This window comes from Mycteria americana, chromosome 3, assembly GCF_035582795.1.
Source record: "Mycteria americana isolate JAX WOST 10 ecotype Jacksonville Zoo and Gardens chromosome 3, USCA_MyAme_1.0, whole genome shotgun sequence".
NCBI classification, from domain to species: domain Eukaryota; kingdom Metazoa; phylum Chordata; class Aves; order Ciconiiformes; family Ciconiidae; genus Mycteria; species Mycteria americana.
Window position 1 is genome coordinate 65,386,601 of NC_134367.1, and position 27,437 is coordinate 65,414,037.

At 42.2% G+C, this 27,437-nt stretch overlaps 1 protein-coding gene across 1 annotated transcript; it reads left to right on the plus strand.

Moving 5' to 3' along the window:
- Positions 1-446: 446 nt before the first annotated feature.
- Positions 447-25,519, plus strand: LOC142407722 (uncharacterized). Its single transcript, XM_075497352.1, has 14 exons — positions 447-672; positions 3,890-4,009; positions 4,957-5,076; positions 6,212-6,331; positions 11,174-11,296; positions 12,359-12,441; positions 13,677-13,802; positions 14,634-14,679; positions 15,834-15,967; positions 20,167-20,295; positions 21,990-22,104; positions 23,032-23,166; positions 24,407-24,532; positions 25,398-25,519. Exons 1-14 carry the CDS (start codon positions 447-449, stop codon positions 25,517-25,519), a joined length of 1,725 nt encoding a protein of 574 aa, XP_075353467.1.
- The last annotated feature ends 1,918 nt before the right edge of the window (positions 25,520-27,437 follow it).

A 27,437-nucleotide genomic window follows, 5' to 3' on the forward strand; every position in this document is an offset into this window, starting at 1 on the left:
GACAAGGTGGTGCCTACCTTTCATGTGGAAAGCTGCCTTACAAAAACTGGGGTTGCTTTTTCCATTATCCCAAAACCTCGTGAAGGTTTTGGTGGATGCTCCTGGAGTTAAACTCTGTTTGTTCTCCACGAAATGTGTTTAGGTCATCATTTTATTTTTCTTCAAGCAAAGGGAGGGTGTTTGAATGTGGCTCCACTCCAGCCTTTTAAATAATATTTTGTAGACTCCGGGAGATCTGCAGAAACCAGCCTTGTTGTGCAATGTAGTTTTTTGAATGCAGAAGCTTGTCTGCTTTACAGCAGCTGCACATGGTCTAGCGTTACCATCTGTAAGACAGGACAAACACTGAGGCAGCAAGTTAGTGCAAAACGTGGACAGGTTGAGAAGAAGCTTTTCTTTCCACCTCCTTCCTTTTCCTCTGGCTTTGTGCTGCTGTTGGAACAAGAATGGGTCAACTGTGTGGACGATGCATGCAGCTGCTGCGGGACTTCGTGGCCTTTGTTCAGAGGATGTCCTCCGACTTGGTGCATAGCATCAAGGAATGCTTAACTCTGATAAGCAAATGCTCCTGCTTAAAACAAAACAGTTCTAAAGCCAGGCAGCTCTACAAGCCCATCCTGCAGCCTCATGAGAGGGTGACAGCACAGGAGTTTCTCCAGCATATTGAAACAGGTAAGAGGGTTTGGGGTTTTTTTTTCTAAAGGGTTGGGAAAGAACAAGGAGATTCATTTTGTGAGTTGAAAACAGATTGCTGGTCGAACTGCTGTGGCATGGCAGGAAGCAGCTTGGTGGTGTAGGAAAGGCCAGAGCTTCAAAGCATTTTCTTTGTGTGCGGGACACCAAGGGCTCAAGTGCCTAACAGTTGGATCTAGGTAGAAATGGTCAGTCACTTTCTTGCTCTGCCACCACCACTGTTAATACATAACCCATGTAAATATCTCTCATAAAAGCGAGTCCTTCTAGTAACTGAAGTTAAGTTTTTGAAGTCAGTCAGTGAGGTCACAGAGGTGGAAACAGGCTGTACCGACGCTGGATGCTCCGTGAGTGCCAAGCTGTGAGCAGGCACATCACAGTGTGGTCCTGGCTGAGTTGTGCACATCCATGTTGCTGGCTGGAGAACACCTGGACTTGCGCTGGGGGTGTCTGCCCTATATGTGGGGAAGGTCAAAGTCACCCTGGGAAAAGCGCCGCTGGGCTCCTAGGACTTCCTCAGATTCCAAGTAGATGGTCTGCCCAGGTGCTTTTGTGCAAACATGTTAGACACAAGGCTCGAACACAATCATAGGATTCTGCTTGAACCAAACTAGATTGATAACTCCTCATGTGTCTCCTCTGCTTTACAGGCTACCTCCCCAATTCCCCTGTTTATCTACTTGTGATGTCTTCTCTGTCCTGTCCTAGGTTACAACAATAGGAAAATAGGAATAACAACAGGAAAATAGAATATATCAATAGGAAAAGGTTTTTTTTCATTTCACTCCTGCTTCACAGAATATCATCTTGGATGAGTGTGTTTGTCAGCTGTCCAACCTAAAATCATTCCTTATCTCAAGCTTGGGCAGGGGCCATTGCTTGTTGGGTTTTGCTTTGTGTCCCAGCTAATTTGGTATATTGCTTTAACAACCTTGGGCTAAAGCTACTACACAAAATTGCATAGGCTTTTGCTTTCATTTGTGTGAAGGGTGTGGAATACAAACTACTATTTCTTTACATGCCTTTTTGGGGACATAAAACCATCTTGTGAGGGGGACCAAGAGTGACACTTTTCCTTGGTGTGGCACAGTTAACGCTGTTTGAAATGATCTGTCATGGAACAACCTTTGGAATAATTGCTGTGACGCTGGTTGTTGGGAACATGCGTGATTTAGCCTCAGCTAGTATTAGCTGGTGTGATTACCCTATGAATGTGGGGGGTCCCATGCTGCTGATACAGTTCATTAATTGTTGCACGTTAAGCACTAGCTAAATCCTGAAGTCCATATGCAGAATAGGACTAAACTTTACAGCTTGGTGTACAGTGGGGATCTTCCAGGTCTGAACTTTTTTTCCCAAAGGCTAGCCTGCTCCTGACTGTGTAAGAGACTGTCTTGGCAGTATCCCAGCTCAGCTGATGGATCAGGTGCAAGGAAGGGGAGGTCTGGAAAAAATGGTGAGGCCAGAATGGCCCTTTACAGCACCCAGTGGTGCTTCCTGAAGAGAATAAGTATGTTTTCTTGAGAAATCCTTTCCTCTCTGAGCTGGATCTTCAAAAGGCTGGTCCGTCTTGGATCCTCAGAAGCTGGGGTACAGCAGCAGGGAGCCTAGAGCTTCTGTGACAGCAGTGTACAGATGGCAGCGTGTGCTCTCAGGGAGGTCCCAATGTCCGCGATAGGAGGTACACAGCACCCAGGAGCAAGAACCAAGGTTAGTTCTCTGAGTGGCCAAATCCTGCTGCCAAGACAGATGGAGGCAGGGAAGACTCACAAAGGGAACCAAGACACATCCCTCTTACTTTAGTGCTCACCTGTGTATTTTATTCCAAGATGGAACAAGCCCATCCTCAGTTCTGGACAAATTATAATAAGCAGGAAGCCAACATTTGGACAGTTTGGGTGCCAGGAGAGACTTCATGGTTGATCATCAAACTCAGCTGTTAGCTAGGGCAGCAAATGCTTGATATTATAAGCAGGTGAAGATTTTGAGTGGCTTCTGCTGTATCATTCTCCCAAAACAAAAACGCACAGATATGTGGGAGATTCAGGTAGTCAGTGCGTAAGGAACAGCTTTAAACCACATGAAGAGATTTTTGGTTTTTCTCTAAAACCTTGCACACGCTGGCTAGTCCTTCCCTTTGTGTGTACTGTTAATTATTAAGCAAAATTGATCTTTATATGAAGCAGTTCTTTTGTGAAGCCCACTTACATAATCCTGAAGGTAGGAGTTTGCTACTCTTGACATGTCAGCAGCTTCTAATGGCTTGAGATATTGGCTGAGTTTTGCACTGAGGCATAAAAGCTCACACCCCTCACATCTCTTTATCCCATGGGAGGTAAAGTAGCTAGATCTTGTTCATAGAGGTATTTCAATCTTTAATGCACTGCTTTAATCTATTGTCTGAAAATATATCTTAAAATTGTGTGCTCCACCAGTCAATTTATACTACATTACCTCACCAGTCAATTTATACTACATTACCTTTTCAACAGTTTATACTATTCAACATTGGTTCAATGGCCCTTTTTTTTCCTTTCTGCTGCTCTGTTCCACACATTATAAGTACATTATACAGTGACTTACAGAAGTCATGCATGACTGCTATTGCGTGATGGCTATTGCTGAACATCTGGTTTATTCATAGGGGAACTATCATACTCAAGAACAGGTAGACTTATGCTAGAAATTTGAGCCTGAGGCAAGCCCGTTTGCCATCCGTATTGCTACTCCCCAAAATCCTTTATTGTAATACCCAGGACAGGAAACACAGTGAAACTTAAAATGTAATAAATTAGAAATATGTACTCTTTCTGTAGCTGATCACTAAGAATACCGTGTTCAGTAGATATATTTTAAAAAAGATCTTCTGTGATTCAGAAAAAGATAAAGATTTTTATGGAGAACAAGAACACCTGCATTTATATTGGATAGCATAAAAGTGTCTAAAGGTTACAATTTATCTTGCTTCCAATCACTAGCTTTGTGAGCTTTACAAGAGGCATTGCCAAAGACGGGTTATTCCAGATTCATGTATTGCTTCTCCTCGTGGAAACGTGAATGAGGATAGATGGGCTTTATGGAGTTGTTGCAGTACAAAAATCCTTATGTGTTTGGTTGGCTGTAAATTTTAATTTCTTTTTGTAAACTAACCCTTTTCAGGTGTAATTGAGTCTGTGCTGTCATTGTACATCTTTAGGTTTTGAAATGTCCCCACTTGGAAAGGACCCTCTGGAAGCCTTGAGGACCTTAGCCTTTTCAGAAAACCCAGGTTTACAGCAGTCTGCTGCCCTCTATTACTTGCATATGAGTGAGCACAGTAAGTTATCTCAGTGCATTAGAAAGTTTTCACATAATTATAAAAAAAGTATTATTTCCCACTGTGAAACTCCCTTTGATTCATTAATCAAAGTTCTTTTTTTTTCTTTCATGCTATGTTGTTTGCTAAGGAAAATGGAAATGCTGTCATTGCCATGTGGGCAGAATCACTCTGGGTTTTGCTATGAGGAGATATCTCTCATGATTATAAAAGACTGTCATTTATGTAATTGTAATACTTCTGCAAAACTCAGCAGAACCCAAAGTAGTTAGAGTCAGTGTATACTGAATCTCCCGAGAGCAACACAGTCAGAATATGGTGGAAGGAAGTGGACGTAGTGATCGTTTAAGGTTTTATATAACATAATTTTTGTAAGAGGATAAAGCTCTAGAGGCCAGATTGTAGTGGAAATTTATGAAGGAAACATTCTTCTTTGTCCCAACTATTCCGTGGGAGCACTTGGCTCCTGAGATAATTTGTAAACGGTTAGAAGTCAGCCTAGATACACCAAATAAAATTCCAGCAAGAGTTTGGGTCTTACAAAAAGGTAGAAATACCAGCAACAAGCAGGCTGTGATGTATTTGTTTGTTTGTTTTAACTTTATTTCAAGGAGAATATTCTGGCACTCGGCTTGATAGCTTTATCCCATGTATTTTTTGCTGGATAAGAAGTGCAGATAGCCACAACTCAAGGAGCTGCTATGAGGTGGAATGACTTGTTTGGTAGCGAGGCATATTACTTCCCTTCCCATGATGTTTTTGAAGTACTTGATTATTTAAAACCTTTTCAGGAAACTTGCCCTGTTTTGCTAGTAGCAATGGAATTTAAATGAAGGGGAATACCACTCAGCCTAGGTATGGTAGCACCTGAGGCTTAAGACCAACAAGAGAAAAATGTGACTGCGGTGAACGCTGGGACTCCTGAATATTTCCTCTCATTGCTGCAGTGAACGTCCCCCTGCCTGTGGAGCATCTGGAACCCTTCTACGCCTTACTACGGTCTGCTGACCTGGAGGTGCAGCAGATATCTTCCTTGTCCCTTGTCAACTTCTTGCTGGAAGGAAATAGTGAGTAATTAACAACACATCTGTCTTCAGGTGAAAAAGTGTCTCTTCAGCCAGACTCACACAGAAGGAGGGCACCATGTATACACCCAGGTCTACACAAATCCAGATTCCTTTTTTTGTGTTCCTGATAGGACAGGTGTGAGTCTGTTTCCGTCTTCAAGCCACATAGATTCTGGTGGCACCAGGATATATCAGATCCCTCCAGCCAGATTATATAATGTGGCAAGAGATCTTGGATCTGTGTGCAAAGGCTGATAATTATTCCCAGACTGGTGTGGGAACAGCCATACTATTCTCATTCTAGGATCAAGACCCCACCACTTACCCTTTCAAGCAACAGGTACAGCTCTTAGAAACAAACTCTGCCTATGAGACAGTGATCATTTTCTTGTTATGTATTAACTGGACCTTGGTCTTAAATTGCTTGCAAATTAAAAAAAAAAATGTTTAATAGAATTTACTTTCTTCTGTAGCTAATAGGGCAAATGTAATTGAGATAGGATCTGGGAACTGCAGATGAAAAACTTCCCAATAAAGTTTATGTTGATAGACAGGGCATGAACACCCCACACCTCGTCAATGTAGTCCTTGTTACATCTGCTACTGCGCTTCCTGGCACCTGGGCCACAACAGGTATTCCATCATGCTATCCCGTAACAGCAGAAGACAGGGTCAGTCTTCAATGAAGATATCTTTTGTCTTTTCTTTTTTTAAGGATCTTGCTGCAAATAATATCGTGTCACTATTTACAAGTAAAAAACACTATTTAAAGGGTAGCCTTCAGAAGAAAAAGGCGGGGCGGGGGAGCTGAGGAAATTGTGAACCTGTTGGAAAGCTGCAGTTGCACTTTCCAAAATGAACCTTGTGTTTGAAAACAGAATTGCTAGCAGAAATATTTGGGACCTTCTGAACTGGAACCTCTGAACGTCTCTTACACTCTTTCATGAGTCTGAAGAGGAATCAAGGAAACCACGCTAGGGACTGTGAGTGCCCTTCAGGCTGTTTCCATCTTAGGTCTATTTTGCATGTATATATATAGACACCCAAAGCAGTCAAAGGAAGATACATTCTTTTCACAAAGGGACTAACTGTTTACTTTTCTGTTTGTCAATTTTTTTCTTGAATGTATGAATAGTTGACAAAGAATTAGTTGTCCAAATGGGTTTACTTGAGCCAATTCTGGATCTGCTTGAGTCAGAGGATCCCACTGTCCAGTGTAATTCCTGTGCCTGCACCATGACTTTGGCTGTTTCAGGTGAGTGTGCTGTTCTTTCCCTTTATCCTCTGCAGTGAATTCATTCAACTCTTACCTCATATTTCAAGGTGAAACAACTTATTTGCAATTGGTTTAAGAGTCATAAGATGTAGCAGCAAATTTTGGTATTCCCACATCATAAATTCATCCTCTTGAGATTCCAGTTAAGATCTTTTTCTCTGTTTCTGACCTTCATTCTCTTATGATTACAAAGCTTTTTCTGATTTCCAACCTAAATATATTCATGACCAGCTTATCTTAATTAGTGTCTACACTGGCTTTTGCTTCAGTAGTTCTGCCTCTCTGATGTCTACGCTGATGAGGCTCCTTAATTTTACTAGACTGAAAAAGCCAAGCTCATTTAAGACTTCTCTTGTAAGCGAGGCTCTCCATTCATCTTCATAGCCCTTCTGGGTGTAAATGATATGTTCCAGAAATGGAACCTAGCAATTGCATCTGGTGTTTTGTGCTACCACGGACCTCAGGCATTGTTACAGTCCCAAGATGTACATAAATGCTGCAGGAGTTCCATTTTGAAGTCATCTCTTCTGAAAGAGAAGTCACCAGAAATGTGCAGTATTTCAGCTGGGGTCTCACCTGTTCTTTTTTTGTGGCATCCAGGGAAATATGTTTTGTGGTATCTCATGATAACACTTGCTTTTTTTTGTGATTGCATCATGGTGATGTTGTCATCCTGCAGCGGAATTAATCACTTAGTGTTTCTCATCCTCTGCTGCTATTTCCAGCAGACACAAATTAATTAAGGGTCTGCAACAAATGTTTCCAAGTGCACGTCCCTGCATTTTGTACTATAAGGTTTCATTCTGTTTTTCTTGCTTCAGTCTTCTAACTTGTCTGTTATTTGTAAAATGTTCCAGTCCTCCACTGCATTGACAGTGCTGCGCTCACACCTTTGTATTAACATTGGTTCAAAACCAACTGCAGACCAGTCCTTGTGGAATTTCACTTGTAGCCTCCTTCCAGATGGTCATTCCCATTCAGCAAAACTTGCTGCCAGCTTGCTTTTAGTCAGTTCCTTATCCATCATGTACTACTTGCATTCATCACCAACTTCTCTTGCTTAATTATGCATATTTCATATCATGATAGAGATATTTTCCTGGCATCCAGATAGATAAGCTCAACCGTGGTTACAAAAAGAAAGGTTATCAGGTTAGTCTGGCTTATTCTACCTTTTGCAGACTGTGTAATTCTACTGTACAAATTGTGTAAAGGCCTGTATAAAAGCCATGAATAACATTTATTTCCCTTCCTGTAGTGTTTATTCCACCAGCTTCCCCCTCCAGCTTGGGAAGTTGCAATCAGATCTCCCAGAAGGCTGAGAGAAGCATGGTGAAAGTGTTACTTTCTCATTTAAGTATTTATGTTGCAAACGGGGAGTGCATAAGCAGGATCCAACTACATGAAAGTGCTGATTTGCATTTTATCCCCCCCCCCCCCTTTTTTTTTATTTGCAGGTTTTGAAACGCTTTTCTCTTTGAAACTTATTTTTAAGCATTGCATATAATGACAGTCAGTTTAAGAACTCTGTATACCACATTACTTTGTGTGGAATGCAAATTGTCTCATTTAAATGCGTAAATTAGGCATGGCATCACTAAAATTTTAGGTATCTGACACTAGAAGGACTTCCTTTAGGTATGGACAGTGTAGTTATGCCCCTGAAGATCTACAGAGAGATACTCCTTTACCTGTTTTAAGCAGCCCACAGACAAAGTAACTTCTTTGGGGACCTAAAAGGATGAACACCCAAGGATGTTCCTTAGTCCTGAAGGCACTCTGGCCCTTCTAGATGTCTCTGTCTTTAACCCAGAGTATAGTAACCCTCAGCCACTCCAGATCCAGTCCACCTTTGTTCCCTGGTGAGGGTGGTCGCCTGATACTTTTGCACACTCCCTTAAGTGCCAGTGTACTTCTGAGCACAAGTAGTTCAAATTCAGCACTCAAGGAGCTTTCAAACTAGATAGGAAGGCATCTGCTGAACATAGAGGTAGGCAGTCCTGCAAGTGCATAGGCTGGGTTGCTGCCTGGGATTTGATCAGTGTTGAGGGTCTCTGTCCCAGTTTAACTAGGATTTAGACGGACTGGATCCATTTATTTCTTTTTCAGACTATATTTAGCTACCACAGCAATGAGACTAAAGCAAAAGGCAATTCTCTAGAGTTTAATTTTCTCACAGACTCTGATATCTTAAAGAGTCTGCTTGAGAAAAGTATTCTGTTCAGTCATGTCCTTCAAGTAAGCCATTCATGCTTCAGAGTGGTTTAAAAAAGATAAATATGGAAGCACAACCAAATTAGGAAGATCCTTAGATAGCTTTAAGGTGACTAAAATTCTAAATCCAAGAATGGTAATGCATCTTAATTCTGCTGCAATGAGCATGCGAGACTGTGTAGAGTGAAGCTGTTTAGCAATGTGACTGCAAGTTATACGTAAGCTGAGTTGTCTGGTACTTACCTGCTGCAATAGGTAACCCAAAATAAAAACAGCAAACAAATCCATTCAGATGAAAAGGATTGGAAGGTCACTTTGTTCCAGCACCAGCATTTGTCCACACAGCAAAAGGACACACGCGCATTTGCAGTTATCTGCAGCTTTTCAATCTGTGAGTGAAAGTAATCAGTTCTGGGATAAGAACTCTTCTCAGAGTACATAGGAACAGAACTAAATGTTCACAGCAAGGGTTTAGGGAGGCCTGAACATCTACATTAAGCTAAACAAGGAGGATGCATTGAGTGTGGAGCACATTCAAAGTTGTATCAACAGGAGAATTTTCAAGCACACAGATGGCAGACAGTGGAAAGAAAGAACTTATAAATGCAGGTGTCAAGGTGAGTTATTCAAACCCAGCTTGAGTAGGTGTTACTGATTTCCCCACTTTAGAGTAGCATCTGAATACATGGTTCCCTTCTAAAAGCACTCTAAGAGGCATCAGTGGTTGCAGTGGCATAAGCGGAAGGACTGCATTACTTAGATAAACAGGGGGTCCAGGAGAGAAACATAATCTAGCCTGCCGCATCGATAGTACAGTTCCACGTCTTGGTGAGATAGATATCTCCATCCATTCAGTCATAAGCTGACAAAACAGATAGTGTTCCACCACGCTATCTGACCAATACTAGAATGAGAATGGAGAGAAGAATAAGAGAAAATGACATATGTAAAAATAAATCCAGCAAACCCACAATAATGGGTACTTACAAGGACTGCAGAGAAGAACTTGTCAGCTAGTGAATGACCCAAGGGAAAAGAAAAAAAACATTTTTATTTTGGTCACAGAGGTTTTCATCGTGTGGGTACCTGTTGTGGTCTCTCCACTCTCCCATGATGAGAGCGGGTGCTCCAGTCCTTCCCAGGCAGGAGTGGGGTGCCTGGGTCTCCACGTGCCACCTCCCTCCGAAGTAGGCTGTAAGAGCTCATCCTGCCATGGTAGGCGTCCAGTGTTGACCACCACCTCTGAGCCCTCAGGCAGAAAACTTGTTTGAGCTGTCATGGATGTGAATACTTTCCAAATCAAGCCAGTTGTGTTTCTTTAAGGAAGAAAAACCTTTGAAGCATCCATTGGCTTATATTCTGTCATGGCCAGTGCTTCCTTCAGAAGATTTCAGACTGGAAACACACCCCTGAGAAGCTCTCTCACAAGAGGATATAGGATTCCCCTTCCCTGCCCTACACGGGAAAGCGGAAGAAAGAATTTGCCCAAGTTTTGTGCAGATGTTTGTAATCCCTTCTCCCAAACGTGAGGTTCTCTTCCACATTCACAAACGTTCGTGGAGTGTATTTTGTGTGAAAGAATGAAGGAAGCAGCAATATCTGAATTCTCAATCTTTTTACTTCTCTTCTTTACTCAGCTAATTAGAGTTTACATTACACCAGACAGGTTTCCATCAGTTGGAGCTGTAAAAAACAGTATTGGAAGTATTGAAAAGATGTTTGGATGAGGTGCTTATAGACGTGGTGTAGTGGTGGTCTTGGTAGTGTTAGGTTCACGGTTGGACTCGATGATTTTAAAGGTCTTTTCCAACCTATACGATTCTGTGATTCTGTCATATGTAGTATACTTATATACACAGTATATAAATATGTTATATAGTATTTTATAGTATATAGCTAATTTTATAGCATTATTTAATTATTATAGGGTTTTTTCCCCCCAGTTTTTCATCCAAGAGTCTCAAGGGACTCTACAGATCTTTTTTGAATTCTCCTTGTACTCCAGGATGTTGAATACAACTGCACAACTTAATACACTGCCACGCAAGGAAGCATCGCCACTTCAGAGAAGAAGCATCTTTTCAAATTCCAGTGGTTAAGGCAAATTCTGTCTTTAGAAACCTCTGCATTGTTTGTAGCTGTCAAAGGAGTGACACAGGCACATTCAAAGAGAGAAACTGGCCCTGAATATACCCTGCTAAATTAATTCAGTCTTACCTGCAGTGAATTATGTAGTTTTTGGTTGGCGCACTGTGAATAGCTTGATCAGACATACCAGGGGTACAAGGTATGACACCTTGCTAACCTGTTTAAGGGGAATTACGGTCCTTTTATTTTAATCATCCCAGTCACAAAACAAAAGCATTGAACCAGCTGTGATCTATGGCTAATCCACAAGTCATGAGTTAGTTTCTTTCCCATTGAGCTCTTGGAATTTTTAAGAGGTTCCTTTGAGCATGCAGAGAAATTTTGGTACATACCAAAGAATCAGAGAAGCCAATGCCAAAGAAATCTAGTCCTGCTAGTTGTCCTGCTCCTGGCTTATAGTAAGATGGCAATGTCTTCTTTCTTTCTTTCTTTCTTTCTTTCTCTGGTTCTTTTCTCCAGAGTCCAACCGAGAGGCTATTGGCGCTGCGCAAGGAGTTACACCCCTACTGTCTCTTGCCAATTCCTACGATCCTAGAGTCCAACAAAATGCAGTTGGTGCTATTCTCAACCTCACACAATCAGGTACTTTCTGACTAATGGTTTATCTAAAATTGCTGAAAGAAAATTTCACACTGATAGAAAAATAATTCAAAAGGGTTAAGGCAAAAATAAAAGCATATCCGAGCAACAAATTGTTTTTTTTGCATATGGCATTCATGTTGATACCATAGGCTGATGATTTAAGTTTGGCCTCTCTTTAGCTAAACAGACCCTTTTTTTGCCTAGTCCTGAAATAGAAAGGCTTGATTTTCAACCCCAAGGGGCTAATGTACAAGCACTTAAATCATCAGTCAAAGAAATTAAAAAAGAAAAAAATTGTTAAAGAAATAACTCGGTCTAAAAAGTCAGCAGCACATTTGGTGGTACTCTGAAGCAATCTCAGAAGCTTATCCAACAAGGTCAAGCTCTAGGAACGTTTGACTTGTATCCCCAACTTGATGTTGGAAGATGCAAAATATAACTATTATGGGCCAGACCTTAAAGGCTCCTGGGATATCGGCCAACAGCTTTAGCAAAAGCAGTATTTGGTCCTCTGCAATAATATGTGCACTACCATACATTAACTCTGAAACAAACCAGCATTACATCTCGCCTACCTAGATGATACCGTTATCCCACACACCTAAATGATACAGTCGTGAGTAATGTCTCTTATCTCTATATGGTGGAAGGGAAGGGTTGGCAAGAACTTCTACAGTTGGCTATTACATATCTGTTATTATTCAAAATTTTTAAAAGAATGTGTTTTCTTAAACACAGAAATCATGGTTAATATCGTACCTGAGGTCTTTCAGCTTCTCCAGCAATTCAGATTCTCGGAATAGTTGTTAGCATAAAACCAGCAAAAGCTTAATCGATCAGACAGCCTGCTAGTCATTTTGCTAAAATGTCTGCATACTGCTGTACTGCAAAAGCTCTAAAGTACGTACTCTGCAGTTACACTGATTGGCATATATTTGGACAACTTCACCGCTCTCTAGAATACAATGATTGTGCATATCCCGTTTGAATGGTGCCTCCAGATGAGAGAGAGGGAAAGGGAAAGACACACTAACAGCACTTCTTTTTTTTTTTAAACGGCAGAGAAAATCCAACAGGTCCTATGCAAGGAAGGAGCCCTACCAGTTCTTGCCTTGCTGCTGGAATCTCCTGACTCAGAAGTGCAGGTATGGCTCAAGCAGGTCAGATTTTTAAACAGTAACAGCATGACTGTAAGGAGAGCACAAACCACAGCGTGTGGAAATGAAAAGGTGGAGAGGAGGGAAGGTTTCTCTAGAGAGGTGGGGAAACACGTGGGAGCGTCGTGGTGAAACTCAGCTCGGTCGGATAACATGTATTCAAAACACTCAATTTGTCTAGCTCCACAGGAGAAAGTTTATGACGCAGAACTGCATCTGCCAGCACACGCTAACGCGTGCACGCAGTTGTTACGCGGTTACCTGCTTGCCTCTTTCAGATCATCAGACAAGTTGCAGATAGGCCTCTTCCTCTGGTTTTTTTTTTTGCATCCTAACTTTGATCTTCCACTCTAAGCAATTTTACTAAGTGTTCCGAGAAGGCATAACTTGCAAAGATTTTTTTATTCTTATTGTAAATGTCTGGGAAATCTTCCTATTTTATGCCTACCACAGACACCTCCGTGTGATTCTGCACGCTTAATAGAGAGCCGGTCTTGGTTCAAAAGTATGCTGATGACAGACTATGAATCAGAGTTATAAACCTTAAGATCCGCTAGTTCATTCATTCAGTCCTTTGAGTAGTACAGGATTGTTTCCTCCATTGGTTTTGTTATCTCTATTCAGATTTCTTTTAAATGCCTGAAGGGATGGAACCTCTGGAATTGCTTTCTGCAAACTGCTTCAGCGTTATTAGCTTTCTCTGAGGTTCATCTTAAAATTCCCTTCGCTGCAGTTCAACCTGTTTCTTCTAATTATACGTCCCCAGTAATACATACCCTTATATATATAGTCCTCCCTAGCGTTAATGTTTAAATCCTTGGAAAATGATCTCTTGGCATGCTAGCGCAATGACTACATCCAGCTTGACTAAAGCAATGTAAACATATAACACCGGAGATGCGGATGACCTAAGTTAGGTGCCAGCAGCAGTGTCGTTGCAGCAGCACAGTGCATTCCCAAATACCCAGGGTCCTAATTGGTTTGCGCAACACGCGGTGCCACAGCGTGACGGCTGCTGTAGCTACAGCAGATTGCATCGCTTTTCCTGGCGGAAGCCCACTTAGGCTGTTGTCACATCTACCCAATAAAACACCCTTAAGATGAAAAAGCGCTTTATTTTCATCAGCTGTAAATCTGAGCATTTCTCCAACTTATTTTTGTTCTCTTCAGCATGTCACCACTGCGACCTCCTCTCTCTCTCCTTGTTTCTTGGTTCTCTGCAGTATTACAGCTGTGCTGCCCTAAGCAACGTGGCAGCCAACGTTCAGCACCACAAAGCCATGCTGAGACCTGGCAACGGCTTCCTGCTGCGGACACTCATCTCTCTCCTATCCTCTTCTGTGGACAAGGTAAAGCTGTAGCTTTCTCTTTATGTAAAGGCTTAGCATCAGAGTAGAGCTATAAACTTGGGCTTCCAGTTTCAGTCTTGCACAGTTCTGCTCATCTACTGTAGAGGTGCCTATGCAGCATCTTTCCCGTGAGAAAAGACACATATATTAGAAGATACATAGGTTCTACAAGGTCAATGTATGGAGAAAGAGAAGGGAAATCATTACAGTTGTTCCACAGGCCTGGGCACTTCCTTTAGACTAGGATGGCCTGTGTTCTTTAAACTTCAAACTACGTGTGTGAAGTGCTCTGTCCAGGCTCTCAACTGTGTTTGATCATTGTGTCTGCGACAGCAAGTATCTGGAGTATCTATTATGCTACTTTTTTTTTTTCTTTTTGGTATCCATAACTTTGACTATATGACTTCCAAAGAATAACATCTCGAAAATTTTGCTTTGTTGGGAGCCACACCAAAGAAACTTCAATAAGCCACAGTTCAGGATTTAAAGGGTGGAACCTTAAATTCTGTGTAGGAAGGAGGTGAAAAAAAGGCAAAGCAAATGAGAGAAATCCACTTGTTTCTTTTTCCTATAACTTACCCGACATTCCTACAATAAACCAACATCTGAACCCCACTGGCTCTTCCTCATCCACAACAGGATGACCGATACTAGACGAGGTTGAAAAAAAAAATTCATCAAAACTTTGACAACAAAAAGTGTCCCAAAATTTGTGCACTGAAGATAATGTAATAGCTTGGTAGCGTCGTCACGTTTATTTTGTGTACAAGAGGCACGAACATGCATTACTGAAACCACTCTTTTTTTTCCTTCTCTCTTTGGCACAAGCAGGTTTCAAGCCAGGCATGTGTTTGCCTAAGAAATTTGGCTACTAGTGGTAAGCAATATCTTGGAGATAAACGAACCACGCTATTTCTTTTTCTTTCTCTCTCTGCCTTTCTGAGTGAGCACAGTGGGTTGGGAACCTTTCATATTAAAAGCAAAGAGATAACCTCTGTTCTACATTTTCATCGGGTGTTGAGGGAAGAGGGAGGTGCAGTGCATAGACTAGCTAAACCTGCCTCGGAGCTCCCAGGTAGCAAGGGGAAGTGTCTGGACAAAGCGAGAGACAGCAGAGGTACCATGCACAGAGCCTTTGCAACTTTTTAGGTTTTTCTCCCTTCTGTGTTTCCTAAGCATTAAACCTGATTAGGACAGAACGTCTCCTGAAATTGCTCTTGAGTGGGGACCTGCCTTCTCCCAAGGCATGAATCTGTCTATCCTTAATTGTAATTTTTCTCCCAAGCATTTGTCATCCTCTTAAAAAATCCTATCCTATTAAACGCCCAAGATCCGTTTCTACGGCATACTTGGGAGATGAAAGCAGAGGACTGGCACGCTCAATGCTAGAGCCCACGGGTCCAGGGTAGAGTTGTTCATCTAGAAAATGTAAAGGTGCTTAATTTCCAAGCAGTCACAATTACAGCGGAGCCGGCAGTGAAAGAACTGCTGCGCTGCTCCTCGGCGTGGCTGAAGCCCCCGGTCTGCTCGGCCTTTTAGGAGCGCTGCTGCGCCTGCTGCCTGCTCTGCCGGTGCCTTCAGTGCCCAAAAGCAGTCGCTGAAGCTGCAGGGACAAATGGGGTATAAGGATTCAGCCAGGGTGGCTGATCTCTCCCCTGGCTAACCATAACTCTTGGGGAGGTCTGTCTTCCTGTCTGTGCAGCAGAAGCTGCCACCTTCCTGCCAGGCCTTATGCCAATGAAGGACTCGGAAAAGTCCCCTCATTGCTTCTCGCTGAGGTTCAGACACAAACGGAAGGGTGCCCGAACCTACGTTCTGCTCTCAAGCCTGTATTAATCCTTTGGCAAAAGGAGCCAGAACAAATGAGGGTTTATTTTTATAACCAGACATCGAGCATTGTCCCATCCCACAGATGGGGAGGCCCCCTCTAATTTCATCACCGAGGCACAGTCAAACGTTGATGAGTCGGGGCCCGAATGCCCCCTCGCAGCGCTCTGAAGCTCCCTGACCTCGGTCATTTTCCCAAACCAGCAGACATCCAGGCCGAGATGGTTGCTGAGGACGTCCTGCCCAAGCTGCGCTCTCTCCTGGCATCCGGCAGCGAGGGCGTGCGTCGTGCCTCCATCGCTCTGCTCTGGATACTGTCCCAGCACCCACGCAACCAGGTAGGGGAGGTCATTTCCCAAGACCAGAGGGGAAGGAGTAGTTCTGGCCACCACCTGGGGTAACAGCCTGTTATGGCAAAACTGCACACGAAATGCATTTTGAGAATGACCGATAAGCTCTGTGAGAGCTCCCAACCCTTCTCCCTCCCGCACAAATTGACGAGGTTTTGTCTCCTGCATCTGCACTGTCACTGCACTGCTGTGGTGAGTGGAACCCAAAGGATCCCGTCGTTAATCAGATTACCTGTGATGGGACCAAGGGTAGAGGGGGAGATGGGTGTCAGATTCCTTGGATGGGTGGATGCTACCCTGCACTCCCTGTGGTCCCCTAGGTCCCCAGACCGTAGGTCTCCAGGTGGGTGTAACAAGGGGCAGGACACATGCGTAGCACCATGAGAGACTGCAAGCATGGAGGCAGCTGAGGAAGTTATTCCTTGGCTACAGAGCTTCCCCACACATTGAAAAGCAAACTGATTTAGAGCGTGCACTTGAAATGCATCAGTGCAAAATAAAGTGCAAAAATACTTTACTTCCCTCTATGGACAGTTATTCAGAAATACATTTGCATAAATTTAACATCTTTTGAATTAGGATCAAGACAGCAAGGGGGGCTAATAAAATCTGAAATTCTATCTATCTTTAGCTAATTCACCAGGACTTTTCCTGTGTCTCCTCATGTCCTTAGTTACAGGATGGTTCTTTTGCCCACGTTCAGGGTAAACACCACCCTTAACAGTGCAACACTATGCAAACACATGAAGAAGTCTGACTAGAAATAAACTACAGCAAATAAACAAAACAGACACTCCTGCTGTACTTTCATCCTCCACATAAAACCAGTAAGTAGCGACTGACAAATTATTATTATTTTTAAGTATGCTTTTCCATTACAGTAATTAAAGGCATCCTTAGGAACACGGATATGAAAGGTTTTTGATAGGTGTCTTAAGCTAACGATAACCTTTTAAGAAAGTCAGACTTTGGGTGGATAAAGCAAAAAAAAAAATGTGAGAACCTTTCCTGCCACATGGCTTTAAGCAGTAGTGACAGATGATCTGAGTAACCCCAGCTGGGCTTAGGTGCTTCTCATGGCTGAAATACACTCAGTCTGATTTGCACCAGGCTTCTGGGTACTGGAGGCCTGGTGCCTTACATCTGGGTCGCACGTACACAGCACAGTACGAACCAAATTGCACCTCTTCTAGCTCCGGGACAGGATGGAAAAAACGGGTAAGCTCAGTGCCTGGGAAGCAGCAGGTAGAGCACAGAGCTTTTCAAAGGCACCGTGGCTACGGAGGTTTTGCGCTGGCTGCATTAGCACCACACGTCCTCGTTGCTTGTCAAACTGCCTCATGCAATCAAAACACAATTAGCTCTCAACAGGCTTACAACTGAAATACATTAAGTTAGTTGGAGGCTATTTTCACAGGAAAAACATTACCTAGTATGAGGCATTATGCTGGAACACTGTCCTCCCTCGTATTTGCTTTTCTTGCCCCCAAACACCATTTACGCTTTTTGTTCTCCCAGAAAAGAGTATCCGCAACTCCTTTCCTCCCCGATCCTGAAACATGTCTTTCCCCGGGCTTCAGACCCCCAGCTGCAAAGGGCACGGCGCAGCGGCACTGGGAACAGACAAACGCACCAGGAGCTCACGCTTGTGACACCAGCGGGGACACAGCCCGTCCTTCGGGGGGGAACAGGGTCAGCAGCAGGAGGCTGGAAAGCAAAGCATCACCCTCGAGTGTTTATTCTCCAGTGAGAAGTATCTACATCTCAAAATTTGTTTTAGTGAGCAAACACGGCTGTCCCTGGCTGCTGAATGTTGCTGCTTTGTGCGAGCGAGCCCCGGGCACTCTGAGAAGAGGCTGACCTCTCCTTACTCATATCCTGCCTCCCCACCTCCGTGCCTTTTCTGGCCTGTTTTTCAAATCTTTTCAAGGCTTCTTTCTCTAACCCAGGCTGAATTCTCTGTGAGTGAAAGAGGGACTTCTCCATGGGAACAGCTGTTGGAAAACAAACCACCGAACAAAGCTAACCTTTACAACCGAGTCAAGTGATGCTTGAATTATTACAAATACTACCCAGGATACAATAGGGCAGAATTCATCTGCCCTTTCGTTACCATGAAGCAAGCCCCCGGGAATGCTTCACAGGAGCTCCTCTCCCTGCTTAAACCCCTTTTTTGCGATCCCCTGGCCAGGCTGTTAACAGCGATTCCCGGCAAGCGCTGGAAAACTTCCCTCTTGTAGGGGCAATTTTATTCAGTTCTCCCAAGGACAGCCCAACCCTGACAGACTAAAGAAAGAGTCAGGCTTTGTGAGAAAACAGCCTTTTCAATCACATTCCTTTGAGCAAAGACCTGGAAGCCAGGGTGGCAGGGGTCTGGCTACTCCAGATGATGCCACTAACTTTCCCCTCCAGGTACAAAATAACTTTGCCGTCCCATCTTGCTACCTGGTAAACAGGAGATAATATTTATCTTGTCAAAAATCCCTGGATAAGGGGTCCAAGCGCAGCATTGCAATTGTAAGCACAGTTGCTGCTAGAATGCTTTTCCTTGCTTTTTTTATTTAATCTTGGGAGAAGTTAGATCAATATCCATCTGAACCACCCAATCCATTTTGACTCAGAGTTTTCTTGTGATTCTCTCGCGCTGTGCAGGATTGAGCCAGAAAACAAAATCTGGATCCCAGCCATATGCCAGCCAAAAAAAAAGGTTCAGCAAAATTTAAAGTACTGTCACTTGCTAATGTAGGTCCTAAATAGACGGAAGAGCTTGGCAGGAAAGTCGTTATATGTTAGAAAGTTCATTTATAGTCTGTAGACAATTTCCTCCTCTCAGGCTGTAGCAAATCAAATAAGGGTACTGTAGTTGATGGAATTACATAGATAAGAGGACACTTGGTCCAAAAGCACAGAAAACAGTCATCAATAGTAATTTAATTGGATTATTTAAAATTATATTATTTCTGCCTTGGAAGAGAAGGAAAAACAAAACTAGAGAAAATTTATAGCCATATCTGCATATGGGATTCTTTAAATGCCCTGAGTTTAGGCATAGCACTGCACTTTCCATCTATTTTCATGTTTTATTTTAGGTTTGCTGGTTGTGACAGCGCTTAACGTGAACATAAGTGAAGATGTCAGCTGATATTAAAAGAAAATAAGATACACTTTTGCAATTGAACCTAAGTAAAAGAAAGATGCAAGTTAAACTAATTTTTAAAGACGTCTGCCTTTCAACGCTGCTTCAGCGATCCTGACATTTCACAGGTTTCAGAATTATGCGATTTTTCTCAACTGTATATAGGACTGATGATTTGTTTTATATTGAGCACTCTTGCTAATGTGTCTCAATTTCTCAGTAGCACAAATAATACAGTTCATTATTAACAAACATAAGAACTGCATAAAGAACTCAAATTCTTAAGGGAAAGAGACTGAAAGAAAAAGCGCTCCCAAGAGGAAATCTTTTGCTTTTAACTGTAGACTTAACCCAAAGCCTGCTGACATCAGGTTTCTCTTATAAACAGCAGTGTCCTCTTAATCCATACTGTTACTGGGGAAACTACCTGGGCAGTAATCCAAACTCAGAAGATCTGATTCAATTAATATTAGTGGTAATTGGAAGAAGACTACATTCAGGGAGAGAGGGACTCAGTGAAGTCCCTCTAAAACATCCGTTAGACAGCATTAGAGAAACGTACGTATAAACTCAGAAGATGCTGTTCAGAACATGTTACTAAAGCGGTGCCTGATCACAAACTGGTCTAAGCAGACAGTCCGTTATTGTAGGGGAGGTAAATGGCTGAGGTACTCAAGGACACACTGCTGCCGCTACTTCGCCGCGTAGTTTTGCCTTTCACACCTATCCTGACCACTTCTCCTTCCAGTCAGGCTCACCTGTCCTTCCCCTGACTACCAACAACCTCTGGGAAGCATTTGATGCAAACAAAAATAAACTACCGGACCATAAAGACTCCAGCTTTCCATAGCAAGTGCTCTGTAGATCAGTGCCAGTCAGTAGACCGTATTTGGAGAGAAAAAGCACTGGACCCAGCTGCTACACCGTTGGTTTAAATGAGCTAAGTAATGCTTTTCTTTCAGAGTGAAGATCGGTCTATCTGTAGTTCGCTGCGAAGTTGCACTGTGTTGTCCGTACTGGATGTAACTGAGATACTGGTTTCTCTTCTCAGGACACTCTGGCGTGTGCCGAGCTACTACAGAGCCTGGGGATCCTACTGTCAGCGCATAAAACAGACCCCGTGATTGTTGGCCATACCGCTTGTATCATCAAAAACCTGAGCCTTTCCAAAAACAGATGGGTAGGTACCCAATATTTTTCACTGAACTATACCCTGGGAGGTTGCAGTTATGTTTATACCAAATCAGCATTACCCACAGAAAGATTTTTTTCTTTTTTTTAATGAAGCATACGCCAAGGCTATTCTACACAAAATCGTGTGTATGAATAAAAGGACCTGATGTGCCATAAGGGGTTTTTTAAATTATTTTTCCAATACAATACAAAAAATGCTAATGAAAATAAGTAATGTCTAATTTTTCCTGTGAGTGATGTGGTTACCCGATTTGAATGACTGCATCATAGGTATAAAATGTACTTCTAGCAAAGACATTTCATACTAAGTAAAGGAACCATCCAGGAAAATCTGAGGTTTGTTATAAACTAGCCAAATGGAAAACTATTTCCAATAATTTTTTTCACTTATACTAAGATAAGAATTATATGAATTTCTGATAGTTGTGAAATCAATTTTTGCAGGGAAATACATTCCATCAAACTCAATGCCCACAGTAAGAGTAAAAATGGACCATCCTTTCAAAGTTCACTTTAAAAAAGGTAGCATATTTGTCACTTAAATTTTGTGACTCTGTTCTGTTCTAAGCAGGGAGCTGGTTCACCTTCATAAAGCTTTATAATGCGCCTCGCAATGCATTTAGCTCTCACTGCACAGGGGAATCCACAGACATGAGTGGGAGTGCCAGGTTTCCAGGGTCAATTCTAAGGGAACATCCCTAAAACACATAAGAGTCCTTGGCACAAGAGGGAAAAAAAGTGTTGTTTTTATGCCAGCAGGACACAGAGTGTGGGAGCTTGAATGGCAGCAGCCTTGAATCCAACTTCAACCTCTAAGCAGCAAGTTAAAAAACTGCAACATAAAATGAGTCCACAAAAAAAGATACTCCCTTTTGTTGAAGACACCTGAGCTCCCTTACGGGGGTGTGAGCAGCTTCCATTATTAGGACCTCCCAGAGAGCTGATGACTTTATGATTCAACTTCCCTAGTAACCGGTCACCTCCAGGTGACCCATTCAGGACTCATTCTTTGGTCTCACGTGCTTTTAATCCAGGTCAGCACAGGCTAAGTCTCCTGTTTTCAACTCAGTCTCTAAAATATGTATCCCAGTACAGACACATGCTGCCCAACACCACTTTTGGCATAGCAGATTCAGCCTAAAAGATAAGGGATACACAGAAATGTTTAATTCATAACATTTCTCTCCGGAAACAGAACTTACTTTTGCTAGTGAGAGGTCATCTCCTATTTCTGCAGATCAGAGCATTTCAACCCCAAAAAGTTTTCAAAGCCCTGGAGGCAAATAAAAGAAACTGATAAACTTCCACATTTCCCAGTGCTTTGCCCTGGAGCACTCGGCTTATTCACTTCTGCAGCAAGACTTGAGCAAATGACAGCTTAATACTAACATACAGCCTGGTACAGCAGCAATAGGTCAGGAAATTCTTTGAGTTCAGAGTGATCTGTGATCACGAGAACATCCCTCAGACACAGCAAGCCCTTGGAAATGTCTAAAATCAGGCGATCTCTGAACAAGCCAAGGTGTTTTTCACCTGGTTGTGGTAGATCTGGGAGGAGACATTTCCATTATTGATGTTTTAGCCCTCAGTATTGCTAAGAGTTATTCAGTACTTCTGACATCCTTGGACACCACTAAAACATAACAGAAGTGCTAAACATGAATCTCTTTCTTGTTGCAGAGAATCATTGAGAGCCCATGTGTTGAAGGTCTCCTCCAGACCATGCATTCTACTGACGTTCAAGAAGACTCTCTTCATTATGTGACATCTTGCCTTGCTGAGCTGGCAAAGCAAGGTAGGGAAGTAACCCCACCATAAATGGCTTAGTCTGAGAAGTGTACGTATCCTTTATTGATCCTAATGGGAGATGAAGCACGGGCGGGCATACAGCCCAGGTCTTTCCCTTTAAATTCACTGGGAGTTTTGCCATAAGCTTCAAGAAGAGCAAGATCTGACTCACTGGCAGGAGACGTGGGCTTCATAGTTTGCACTTTTTTTTCTGTTGAACCGCTTAAAATTTTTTACTCAAAATTCTTTGTGCTGAACTTTACTGCTGTACATGGCCTGTCTACTTTTATTTGTAACGTCGCCCAGTTTCTCCAGCTGAATTCATTTCACAACAGCAGAAACTAATATAAGAGGAGGAAAAGGCTAAAATAGAAAGTGGCTTTTTCTCCTTAAGTTTATTGCACATAGATTTTATAAGAGATCCCAAATTACCACCCACGGAAGGTACAGCACTCTTTGTGGCACAGAGGATCAATGTAAATCTTCCCAGCCCGTCCCAGCACTGGATATTGCCTGTCAAACATTTCATCCCCTGCATCTCTTGTAACCACCACGCAACTGGCAACATGTCACATTTAATTTTGCAAGAGGTGTCCAGCAGCTGCTGGACAGACTGAGCCCACTAGGCAAGAGTGGATCTTGTACATAAAATGATTCATTCTTTTAGAACACAAAACCAACTAAATAAAAATCTATCAGCCTTTCTCTGAATCAAATCCATGACCCTACCTGACCAAGAGCATAGCCTCAAGCCGTGACCCTTTTTTACAATCTAAACATGCTTATTGCACAAATTCAGCGCTTATTTTGCTTCTCCAGCTGTGTAAAGGATTTCCTATTTAGGCAGTATGTTTTCTGGCAGACCTCTCACCTTCATTTCTTCAACACTGGAGTTTCTGTTTACAGACTACTCTCTTATCTTCCTGTCTTCCAGAAGGAGCCATGTTACGCATGGTCCAATGGATGGATGAACCCTTGACAAAGTGCTTGGTGAGACTGGCTGGCCACCTGGAACATACTGAGGCATCCTTTCAAGCTGCCTCCATCATCCAGCACATGATAGGTCACGGTAACTGTCACAGGGCATTAACTGTGCTTTCAAAGATATTTATGGCTGGCTGGGGTGAAATGAGCCTTTTCCCAAAGGAGTTAACCGTCAGGCACCGAACAACCTTTAACATTCCTATAGCATCCTCCATCTGGTCTCTACAAATTTATTTGCATAAAAGTGCCTACAGTCCCCCTTGAAGTACACATAAAACAGTGCTTGAGTGCATGAGAAGGCCAAGGGATGAAAATGGATCGTAGATAAAGATCCAATTCAGGTGTTTGTTGCCTTCTTCAAGCACTACCATTCTACAGGGTAGTCTGGAGCCAATTCTGAGGTCCTTAAAAACAACTTAAGTAGGAAAGTGGGATAGCATAAAACACTCCTTACCAAGGGAAAGATAAAAATATGTTTCAGACAAGAGGCATTATTGTTGCATCTTTCTGTTTGACCCTCCTTCTCACAGTATATACATGATGGCATTCCCCATGGATAGGAGCCGAGGTTGGCAGAGACAACTACAAGGGGATGGTCGTGTTCCAAAATTTTAGATCAACTCTGCTCCCTGACCAGCAAGAGGAAAACATCTTACTGAACCAAGCACTGCTGTTATAATTCTAGACTAGAGAGCAGGAGCAGTGAAGTAAAGTGGCTTTTAAGAATGTAACCTGTATTTTTTTTAAGTTTTAGTGGGAGAGAATGAAAAGAGCATTATTTTTACTTGCAGAAAACAACTTTATGCCTAATATACTTGTCCCATGCAGCTGAGAGCCTTGACTTGCAAGAAAAACGTTCAGATGATTCTTGCCACGTTCTCTAGAAAAGCATAGTTAGATTTTAATCCTTAGGTATGAGAGAAACTGAAGTCTGTAATGAGTCTTTAATAAGGGAAAACACAAACCTGCTTCAATCCTGCCATCGAGGATTTGCAACAGAGCAGACTCAAGTAGTGAATGGAGTCCAACAGCACCATCGCTTCATGGATGGGTTAGCATGACAGGCTGATCAGCCCGTAAATTGGCATGCATCTCGCACAAGGACCAGCTTCCTAACACAGCAGCCCCCTCAGCAGTTTATTTACCTGAAGTATCAGTGATACTGTTAGAGGCTGTAGTACATGGAAGTCCTTCGCCATTCTTTGCAGTAACGTTGGTTGTAGCTGAAGTTAGATGAGTCATTGACCATCTTAAATACTGTTAATCAGTTTTCAAAGTGTTTTAAAGGCTCCTATTGATCTCCAGTGGTTCTCCCATTTATGCAGAAAAAATGATGCTTTTGTTGAAGCGTCACATCGGAGAGATTCAGGTCTACCTCAAGAATTTTCTTACCCACCGAGAGATCCGCTTTCAGCAGCTGGGCATCTCTACGTTCTGCAGACTGCGAGAAGGTACGTCCTTCCTGCTGGGCCGAGCCCCGGGGCGCTGCCAGACCCTGCCTGCTCCCATCAGCGGCAAACGGGCACTGCTTCGTAACACAAATGGCAGAGCTGGGCAACTTCCTCTGGGGACTAGCTCTGCTCACTTAAGCAAACAGAATAATCTCAAGGGTAGCTGTTACCACGCCTGTTTTCAAGTAACTAAGTATCTTATGATAAAGGCAAGGGGTTTTTTTGTTTGTTTGCTTTAAAACTAAAGGCTTTCTGATCAGCAGGGAAATGGGACTTCAGGTACAGATGTTTTTATCCAATATAAGAATGTTTGGCACTAGACACAACCTAAAAACTTTTAAAATATGAATTTATTTTGATAAAGCAAGCAAACAAGCAAATTGCATGAATAGCTGGTATTAAAGCTGGGAAGTCCCACATCTTTTTCATACTTTAAATTCTGTTTCTTGATTTTTTTTTCCATTTTTGGTTAGTTTTTTTGGCTTAAGGTAGAAGTCGAGTACAGATAAGGGTTATAACATGGTAATAAATGTATATAGCATGTATCTTCATATATGTAGAGCCAGAGCCAAGACCCTGCTATGGCTTGATACGCACCTGTTGCATAAGGCTGAATTTGGCAACTGAGCGTTAGACATCTGGATCAGGAGCATTTAGCAGTGAACAATCTTGAACGGTCGTAGGGGTGAAAACCGAATTGGTATCTGCTTTGTGTGGTAGAAGAATATTGTTCTGCCTTCTCTATACTTCACACTGTAATAAGAACCATCAGCTGTCTCTAACCTGAAATATAAGCTTTCTAAGCATCTGCATTAAAATACAGGAAAACACAGCAGGTTGCCCAACACTTGTTTTTCCTCTTCAGATCCAGAATTTTCATCAGCATTCAGAAAAAGCCAAATGGCCAAACTCCTTGAGCAAGTCCGTCAACAAACAGAAGAAACTCAAGAGCTCCTTAGGGCAGCTATTTGCCACGAAGACAGTTAATACTTAAGCTGGATGGCTTAGGAAAACTCACCTGAACATTCAGAGAAGACAACTTTTCTCATTGGTTCCTGTAGTTAGTTTTCCTGCTACTTGCAGTTTCGTCATACAAAAGAGATGTTCCGATAACAAGAATCAGAGCAGGTCAAAAGACAATCCCTTGAACACTTTGGCTGGCTGCTTAAGCGTGCTTGAGGACTATGGCTACATTCCTTCCAACGGTTTGGAAAACCCCTGTTATGCTTGGGTAATCTTCCATGCTTTGTTTTTGGTCTCCTCACCACCCCTCCAAAAAACCAGCACTGTATTCATAAGGTTTTATTCATATAACAGGCTGATTCTACTGAAGAGGTATCTCTCAAGTATGCAGGTTACCCTGCATTCATCTTTGTTTCTGTTCCACATCCCTTATTTCAATTTCAGAGCACACTCCAGGGACTTGACTTTAGAAAATAATTGAATTAACACATAGTATAAAGGCACCAAACTACTAACCGGTTACTAGGAAGTTAGAACTAGCAGTTACTAGGAAGTAACTGCTCAGGGACAACTCAGAAACTGCAAGAAATTTGTAAGAAACAGTAATAGGACACTACTTTCCAGCAGAAGAGCAAAGGCACATTGAGGCAGGCAAATGTTACATAGAGCACGTTCAGAATATAGCAGCTACCATGAAAGATTTGGGCGAGATGCGCTTGAATACAGAATCTGTGTTCTGCAAATAGTAAATTATTTCCAAAGGTACTTGCAACAGGGAAAAAGTGAACATATTTGGCAAAATTAGGAATTGATCTTGTGTTTTGATACTGATATTTAATTTTAAAAGGAGATAAAAACCAAAAAAAGTATTTATATGTTTAAATTCAACTAATTTTCTTACATGTACACAGGATACTGAACAACCTCCCCTTCCCTCTCCTCCAGAGGGAAAGAGTGTCTCACAGACCTTTCAGCCAATCAAACCAGTATTTTTCAGGAAAAAAAAATATAGCACAGAACCTTGAAATTATGGGGCACTAGGTTTTTAATGTAGGTTTTAATTTGTAAGAGAATAGTAATCTAATAATAATAATAATAATCATCATCATCTATTAGTAATCCAGTTCCACCTTTGATCGATACAGTTGTTTTTAAATACAAGAATCTTCCTGGAGCTTCATGTTGAACTGGCTGGAATACTGAAATTTTGGAACCACTCTTATGGCAAACATCTGCTCCCAGGCATTTCTGTTAGTGATTCCTTTTAATAACAGCAAGCTTTCTCCAATAGTACTGTTTAAAAAAAAAAAAAAAGGGCAACAAAAAACCACACTCAAAAGCCTCTCTGCAGCGCAGTAAAAAGACCTGTTAAAGAACAGGGCAGACAGAGACTTCAGATACAGCAGTATGGCATTTTCAATATTCACGTGTGACAGGAATTTTCTTTTGAAATCTCATGTGAAAGACCCATGTGCTCAGCTATGGGCAGTTGGGCTTATTAAAACAGAGGACTACAAAGAGCTGAATGACACAGCTAGGAAGAAAATCAGAAAATCTCAAACTTCAGGCCACCTCCTTGGGTGACTTTAGATCATTTTCCAAAAAGAAAATCAGTGCAATATTAAGTAATGACGTTAAGATCTGTCCTGTATCTGTATTCTTAGGTATTTAATTGCAAACATTATTTCAAGGTCTTAGCAAGAAAGAAAATAACAAAGCATTTTTTCATCAGGAATGAGGAGATGAGAGACAAGCAAAGCTAACGGTGAATAAGCCCATAGTTGTGATGTACTGAGCTAAACTCGCAGAACGTCATCCCTGTAAGCATTTCTGTTGTGCTGCTGAGACGTGAGCAAGCTCTTTCCAAAGCACACAGCCTAGCTGCTGTGAAAGGGTGCTACTCCGTACCTTCAGAACAGCTGTCTGCGACTTCTGCAATTCC

Coding starts and splice junctions, on each gene's coding strand:
- LOC142407722 (XM_075497352.1), top strand. CDS start 447: ATGGGTCAACTGTGTGGACGATGCATGCAGCTGCTGCGGGACTTCGTG. Junction 673..3,889: donor TCTCCAGCATATTGAAACAG/GTAAGAGGGTTT, acceptor GTACATCTTTAG/GTTTTGAAATGTCCCCACTT. Junction 11,297..12,358: donor TCTCAACCTCACACAATCAG/GTACTTTCTGAC, acceptor TTTAAACGGCAG/AGAAAATCCAACAGGTCCTA.